Here is an 8,103-nt window from a genome sequence, read left to right on the forward strand (position 1 = left end):
GGGGGGGGGGGGGGGATCGTGTAAAACAAGCCATGGAATGCCGAATTAATTGTTGCATGATGAAGTTCTTCGAAATCAAGGAGTTCGTTAGTTTGCCCCCTGACTAATTGAAGATTTTTGAATGAAGTGTACTAGTTTTTATTGGTTTTAGTTTGGGTGGCTTTCCTTTTCCTTTTCTTTCTCCTCATCCTTTACCTTCCTTCCCCTTCCTCTTCCCATTCCCTTCATTTTTTTCTTCTTTTCTTCCCTTGGGCACCATTTTCTTAATTTTCATGATTGAAAGATTAGTAAAATATAGTTAGAAGGTGAAGTTTTGTTCACTGTGTAAAACTTTCCAACTCCACATTTGTTAGATTGCCTAACCATACTCATCTGTTTGAGAGCCAAACTCGAGCTAGTCTTCCGACCCTGTTGTTTGACGGAGGATGCTCTAGAGAATTGTAGAACACAATTTTGATGGAGATGAAAAACATGACATTTTTTATTAGTTGCATTACGCCTCTTATGTCAATCCATCACCTCCATTTTCCTGTAATTATTCATTGAGGAATGTCGAAGTGCCTTCATTTGCTTAAATCTTGAATTGCACTAACTGTATTAAGGAGCAAAAAGACTAAATTATGTATTATATACAGCTAGTTGCCAAAAAATTGGAGTCTACAACAACCACATGGAAACATTAGCAGCAGCCGCTTGATAGTATTGTAGTCTTCTCTATGCAGAACAAGATGATCAGCTCAAAACTTTTTAGTCTTTCATGTCCTTGGCTTTGAGGGAGTTGGAGAAGATGGTGGTTTCAAATCTGGGTACTGTCATATATCAGTGTTATAGAAAATGGAGTCAGTCTGTAAATCACATGCACAGAAAATCCACAATGAATGTAAATACAAACACTAAATCATGATTCACCTTTTACCGAATCAAATTTAATATTGTCTCCATGACTGAGTGACTTTCAGACATTTTTGAAGCTTGTGTTTTTAGATGAAACACTTGATACAAGCAGTTTAAGGAAAACCACTAATTAAATGATTTCCTTTGAGGCATTTCAAAGGCTTTTGATTGTTTTTATATTGCTTAGAAGCATATTGGACTAGATAATGTAACATACAAAAATTACAATGTGCTTTTGTATTTTAATTGAGCTTAGACCTTCTTTTTCTCTACTTATAAAGAGTGAAAAATCAGTTCATACTTAAAAGATGTATTAGTTGACAGAGTGAACTTACGTTTGGATAAGGAGACGATGACCTTGACCGAGTTTTCAACTTGGACTCGGTGTCTGACGATGCATTGACATGGAGGGGTGAAGTTTGGATTTCTCCATTGGAGGATTTCAAAGATGGAACAGCCTCTTTGTCTCCACTTTGTTGAACAACTCCATTAGTCCCAAACTTTTTGGAAGCTTTAGCCTTTTTCCTTCTGCTAATGTGAACAGAAGGCGGTAACAAGGACTCCTGTATCGCCTGCAAAGAGGATGAAAGTAAGTAACAGAAAGCTTTACCTAAATTAGAGAAGAGTCTAACCTCTGCTTTCTAAATTCCACCAAGTCATGATTTGGAAAGAAAAGAAATTAAAGAACCTTTTCATCCTACTGTCAACACAGGTAGTAGGTATGGAATCTGGATAGAGAAATTCAGGGTGAAAATGAAAACTCTGAAAAAACTGCTGAGACTAACTTGAATCAAATAGTTAATGTTGGTTGATTAAGTTTTATACATTTTCAAAATGGAAAAACTTCGGTCGATTTGAAAAGTTCATTGGGATGAATTCTTATCGTTTTTGGGGTTCTTGAATAATTTAGATCTAAAGGTCTCATTCTTCAACAAGGTTGTTAGATCAAATCCCAAGAGATTCATAACAGATGAAGAATAAGTGATCGTATGACTTGTGGGGAAACAGGTTGGAACTCTCGTAGGCCAAACAAAAATGGAAATCAATTAGAAATTAAGAAGCCAAGATAAAAGGGTGTGACGGTTAACGAACCATCGCCTATCTTGCCAACCTGATTTAACATTGGATCAAAGCAAGAGGTCTTGTATTCGAACCCCTTTAAAGTCATTTCCGTTCCAATTAATAGTGCATCCACAAATGATATAATCAAATTTACCTTAATCCATCAACTCAAGCTTTTAGGTTTGATTAGTCATTTAACAAGATTAAACATACTTGCACAATCAACCAAGAGTGGATAGATGGGCAGAGTCTTGTATCTCCTTATACAACACCTTGATATAAAGAAATTGACTTGACCCAATACCTTTGGATCATATTCTAAGCATAAATAATGGTTGGTTTGAATGATGTTGGAAGAAAATGACCAAGAGAAGATGAGTTGGATTTTGACAATAGATGATCTTACATGGGGATGTAGCCTATGCTAGTGGTACTAGAGAAGAATAAAGCAAGCTCTACCAACCGTGTCTAGAGGAACGTCAACCACTGTTGCCTCTAAGTTCTCGAGTTAGGAAACCCAATTGACTTCACCACCTAGAAGAGAAAAGTAACACGATGATGATTGTGGTTAATAGGAAATGGACATGAGCAAGGCAGAGATGGAAGAGATCGAACATTGGAATATTGGAAATCATGAGTCGAATGTCGAAGGAGAATCTTTAGATGGTACATTGATTTAGAAGAGGACGAGGACCGAGGATGACCTTGGCTTTCGATGTTTAGCTATCTTTCCCCACTTTTCGTTACTCTCTCTTTTCAATGAATAACCCAACTTTCATTGAGAAAAAAAATGAAAGAATACCAAAACGAAGGGGCCACCAAAAGAAAGAGCCCCCCAAAAAGGAGGCAAGAAAACAAATCAAAATAAACATTACAACGCATCATGATTAAGCCTTCAACTAAAACATGAGTATATTCATCAAGTAGATTAGCAAAAGGAGGACACATACCAACCACCCTTTTTCGCCCCTAACACCATCCTTGATTGCATAAGCCTCCTTGAAGCCATTCTTGAACAATAACTCGGCCACTTTCATGGAGTTACCATCAAAACTACCTTAGACATTAAAAGCGTAGCACGTTATGAATTGAACTCATATAATTGGCAAGAGAGCAAAGTTTTCGGGGCGTTCCGTTTAGTTTTAGGCCCCATTAGCTAAATAGGAAAACCATATGACATGACTCAGGCCATGATAACTACAACAGTGTTCGCTATTGAAGTTTGCACATTTATGGAGTACACCATATTCCTCCTTTCTGTAATAGCCTAACAACCTAAACCTATCGCTAGCAAATATTGTCTGTTTTAGCTGGTTACGGATTGTCATCAGCCTCACAGTTTTAAAATGCATCTACTAGGGAGAAGTTTCCACATTGTGAGATCTCACAACAATTGGGGAGGGAAACGGAGCATTTTTTATAAAGGTGTGGAAACCTCTCCCAAGCAAACATGTTTTAAAACCGTAAGGCTAACTGGTAATGAGTCAAAGCGAACAGTATCGGCTAGCGGGGCTTTCCCTCTCTCAATCTTCCTCTCTCCCATGTTTCCTCTCTTGGCCTCCCTCGCTCATCTCTCTCCATCTTCCCCACTGCCTCCAGCGTGCAAAAAACTAAAATAAAAGTATGAAGATCACACAAATCCATTTTCATTTGAAGTATATGGAAACAACTTACTTGTCCAGGACAAATACTTGAGTATCAGCACCATCTCCAAAGCCCTTCTTCACCTTCTTCACGAACCCATCTTCATCCTCCTCTGAATACACAACCTGCACCACATCCTTATTCAAAATCCTCAAATTGGGAGACCCTAAAAACGCCAAGCTCTTTTCATCTCTAATATCCAAGAGCTGTGCATTTGGGTCATCCCGAATTCTGCGAAACGCATCAATGGCAGAAATGAACTTGTACTTCCTTAGAAAATAGTAGTCAATCAAGGGTATCCCAACAAGCCAAATGAAAGTACACCCAGCAACAAAAAATGGGTATCGGTTGAAAAAGTCATCAATCGAAACTAAAATGGACTCCAAGTTTATCTTATCGGAAGAAGCTTGGTCAGTTTCCAAGGCGAGGCTCGGGAGAGGGGTGAGAAGGAGCTGAGTTAGAGCAAAAGGGAGATGGGATTTCACCAATTGGAGAAATGGGGAGGTTTTTGCGAAGAGGAAATGGGGGTTTCTGAGAGGGTTTGAAGGATTTGTTGGGTTTTGAAATGGGGTTTTGTTAATGGAGGGAAAATGGGTGCCATTGAAGACGCTGAGAGGCTTTGAATTGAAGGGAATGAGCGACGGGGATAGAGAGATTGGTTTGTGAGAGGGAAGTTTGTGGAGAAATAGGGAGGAAGAGGAGAGGTAGAGGGAGTGCGACTCCATTAGAGAGCTCTGTAATGACTGGAAGAATGGGAGACAAGTTGGGATAAAATCGAACGCAATCTAATCTGTAAATTGATTTTTATTCTAAAAAAACAAAATAAAATAATTGATTCATTACGTTAGGCTTTATTCTTGGCATGCATCAAGGGAAATTTTAATTCGGGGTTTCAACATCTGGTTTTTATCCAACACAGATTTCAAGAACATGAACTAGCCGCTCTATCCATGCTGGAACAGATTCAAACAGGACTAAAGCAAGAAGGAATTCGAATTCCGTACTCCGATCTTACTCAAAATGTCTGAACAGAACTCTTAATACCAAGTAGATGCTCTTATAATTTTCTAAAATTTAGATAGGCATGAAACATACTAAACTTATAATTTAACTTGTCCCCAAAGTGTAGCTTGTTCGCAATTACACGTTCATTTTAGTACTTAAACTCCCATAAACGTCGAGGCTAGTAGGAAATGACAAAAATGACATTTCCCATAATCAGATTATATCATAAAGCAATTATATATACAAATTTTGAGATGTGGTTTCAATGGTCTAAAAGCACCCTCCACCTGCCAATAGCGAAACCAAACATACACAAGGCTGATAAAATGGTGAGGAACACCAGAATCAGAACTGGATGCCACCGCCATCTTTCAACATTTCCATGGGGATTCTCAAGCCAACTACTTGCCCCACAACTGAGAGCCATGAGGCAACATATCTTTCAATCGCTATTGCATTCTTGAACCAGGATGCGTCACTAAGTAAGAGTAGCTTCATCCATTCCCTCGTTCCACAAGGATGTAATTTGAACCATATTCTGTTTAAATATGGATGCTCCTGACATTAATCCATACCCAAAACTAGTTAACATCACAAAGTTCATGTACTTCCATTCTTCAACCTGACCCAATGCACAAGAAAAAAGGGAAAAAAAACATCCTGCATTCTTATTTCTCAATCAGAAAATGCCCGTGACAGAAATAGAAAAGAAACTTTCAGAACATGCATATGGTCCCACATTTAGCAGTTACGGTCCTCTTTGAGCTTTCCCTTTCAGATTTCCTCTCAAGGTTTTTAAAACACATCTGATAGGGGAGGTATCTTATAAAAAATGCTCCGTTCTCCTCCCCAACCGACGTGGGATCTCACAATCCACCCCTTTTGGGGTCCAGCGTACTAGCTGTCACTCATTCCCTTCTCCAATCGATGTAGGACCCCCAATCCACCCCCCTTCGGGACACAACGTCCTTGCTGGTACACCACCTCATGTTCACCCCCTTCGGGACTCAACCTCCTTGCTGGCTCATCACCCGGTGTCTGGCTGTGATTCCATTAGTAACAGTCAAACCTACCGCTAGCAGATATTGTCCTCTTTGGGTTTTTCCTTTCAGGCTTCCCCTCAAAGTTTTTAAAACACGTCTGCTAAGAGGAGGTTTCCACACCCTTATAAAGAATGTTTCGATCTCCTCCCCAACCGATCTCACATTTATGTTGGGAGGGGGTTCTCTCTACTCGGCTCGTAAACTGTTCCTTCTTTTGTTTTAATGCAAACTCATTTATGCTTGGTGCATCCAAAACCAAAGGCCAAAAAAATTGTCTAAGAAAAGCTGTACCTCCTGAGTAATAAACGTCCATTTTGAATTCAATAGTGCATCTTCAGACTGTGATGGAAGGTCCTTTTTCATTTCTTCAAACGTCAGAGGTTGTCCATCTGTACACTTTACAAAATTAGTATACTGAATAGGAAATACTTCATATTAGGAACAGAATTCAAACACATCAACCCAAAAAATAGATATTTTAAACCTCCTATTTCCTATACCATAATTAGGCCAAGGGGGAAGATAGAGACAGTGGAAACAGATCATAGCGAAGATAAAGCACATACATTCAACCACTCATTCTCGACATGCAAGTGACATTCTATTGTAGCTTCCTTGTCTAACAGCGTCAAAATCATACTGTCAGTGTTGCCCCTCTTTTATACTTCTCAATTTTTTTTGTTCAATATCAGCTAGGGTTGAGGATTCGTACCTCTAACCTTTTGGTCGAGAATATAATACTTTAACTGGTTGATCTATATTTTACTATTATCAAGGAAAGTTTCTTTATCTTTTTGAAAATAATTAAGGATCATGATTCTAGGAAAAGGGTCTAAAAGATCAATTCACAGAGGAAAAATTAAGAATGTGTTGAAAGATTTTGCAATGGCTTAAGCCACTTGGAATAACCCATGATGTCACACACCTTAATTTCCAATATATTCCACCGAATCACATTTTTAGAATAACTACATTCAACATTTCAAGGAGCATGCTAATTACAGGTATTAGCGAGCTCAGAAAGTTATGGATAAATAACCAAATATTACATAAGAACACATTACGCTATTCATGTGAGATCCCACGCTGATTGAGGAGGAGAACAAAACAAAACATTCTTTAAGGGTATGGAAACCTCTCCTTAGCAGACGTGTTTTAAAAAACTAGAGGAGAATCCCGAAAGGGAAAAATCAAAGAGGACAACATCTGCTAGCGGTAGGCTTGAGCTGTTACAATTCATTTGCTAAATATCTAGAAACTAAAAGTCTTATGTTTGCATTTGCATCAAACAATAATATTCTAAAGCGTGATCTTAAAAAGGTATAATGGAACAATAAAACTTGCATACCACAACTGTAAGCTCGAAAGTAAAGCACTGGAACACTATATGAAGCACAGTGCAGAATCTGAAAATCATAGTAATGTACTTCTTGATGATCACTTGGGAATGGAACCTTGAGAAAAAACGGGAGAGTTTAGTTAATAAACGCAACAGATGTCACACAACTAAAGAAGTATGGTTACCACACACAAGAACATCAATTACAGAAAGCACATACTAATGTAGCTTCATCGAGAGACTCATTGTTGTTGCCAGCAGTATCTATTTCCTCAAAACACTCTCCTTTCTCCTGCTCGTTCTGTAGAAAAGATTTAACGAAAAAATGAACACTTGTGAATTGCAGAAGAAAAACAAAAAAGGACCACGAAAATGGAAGAAGCAGACCTCTTGTGGTCTCTGAAGGCATATTTTCTCCAAAGATAAGTATCCTTCCGCCTAGTAGCATATAAAAAGGCATAAGCAGCCTTGTAAATCAGTGATATCTAATCCAAACAAGAACAAACTTCACCTTATCATCAGAACTAATCCACCGTAGTTTCTGACATGGAATCCATGACCATGAAGGAAAATCAGAGTTGATCAGATTCCATCTATGAACAAAAGCACAAGCAGCCTTGTAAAAATCACTTGATGAGATAGTTCCATCCAAAGCTAAAGTATTCTCCACCAATGCTTCACATGTACCAACCTAAACGCATCGGAGAAACAGAGAGGGCGAAATCCGAAATGGAAAGCGTCAACATGGAACAAAAACTTTGAGGCAGACCAATTATAAGAAACGCATATGAAGTACAAACAAAATCATAAGTTTTTCGCACATAAAATCGAAATCATTCGGCCATACAGATATATAAACAAGTTCGAATAATTTGAACACTAACCATCTGCTTCATTTGAATAACGCGAAATTCACATGGATCAGTGACTATTTCAATAACCCAAAGCTCGGTGATCGGACGATTGTTGGCGTCGAAGTCGATTGCCCTGAGATTTCTTCCATTGCGAATTGTTTCCTTTCGTTCTTGGAGCTGAACATCGCTTCCGTTGGGCTAATACATGGAGAAAGCCCAAAGAAAATAGTTATGATATATATAAACGTTTTTTTTTTTTTTT

At 38.4% G+C, this 8,103-nt stretch overlaps 3 protein-coding genes across 3 annotated transcripts in view; 1 reads left to right on the forward strand and 2 right to left on the reverse strand.

Moving 5' to 3' along the window:
* LOC111488108 (TPR repeat-containing protein ZIP4) overlaps nt 1-723 on the forward strand; it is a 5,501-nt gene extending 4,778 nt beyond the window's left edge. The window contains exon 6 of the mRNA XM_023135747.1: nt 636-723. The gene's annotated coding sequence lies outside the window, so the exon portion shown is untranslated. The remainder of the gene's footprint in view (nt 1-635) is intronic.
* LOC111488109 (rhodanese-like domain-containing protein 4A, chloroplastic) lies at nt 543-4,392 on the reverse strand. The gene is made up of 4 exons (XM_023135749.1): nt 3,631-4,392; nt 2,907-3,009; nt 1,230-1,466; nt 543-809 (listed from the first exon to the last, which is right to left on the reverse strand). Exons 1-4 carry the CDS (start codon nt 4,323-4,325, stop codon nt 756-758), a joined length of 1,089 nt encoding a protein of 362 aa, XP_022991517.1. The 5' UTR covers nt 4,326-4,392; the 3' UTR covers nt 543-755.
* A 287-nt stretch (nt 4,393-4,679) lies between these two features.
* Nucleotides 4,680-8,060, reverse strand: LOC111488110 (ubiquitin-like-conjugating enzyme ATG10). The gene is made up of 7 exons (XM_023135750.1): nt 7,872-8,060; nt 7,499-7,678; nt 7,375-7,425; nt 7,208-7,288; nt 6,997-7,102; nt 5,940-6,037; nt 4,680-5,163 (listed from the first exon to the last, which is right to left on the reverse strand). Exons 1-7 carry the CDS (start codon nt 7,881-7,883, stop codon nt 4,951-4,953), a joined length of 741 nt encoding a protein of 246 aa, XP_022991518.1. The 5' UTR covers nt 7,884-8,060; the 3' UTR covers nt 4,680-4,950.
* Between the last annotated feature and the right edge of the window lie 43 nt (nt 8,061-8,103).

This window comes from Cucurbita maxima, unplaced genomic scaffold (assembly GCF_002738345.1).
Source record: "Cucurbita maxima cultivar Rimu unplaced genomic scaffold, Cmax_1.0 Cma_Scf00013, whole genome shotgun sequence".
Classification (NCBI taxonomy): domain Eukaryota; kingdom Viridiplantae; phylum Streptophyta; class Magnoliopsida; order Cucurbitales; family Cucurbitaceae; genus Cucurbita; species Cucurbita maxima.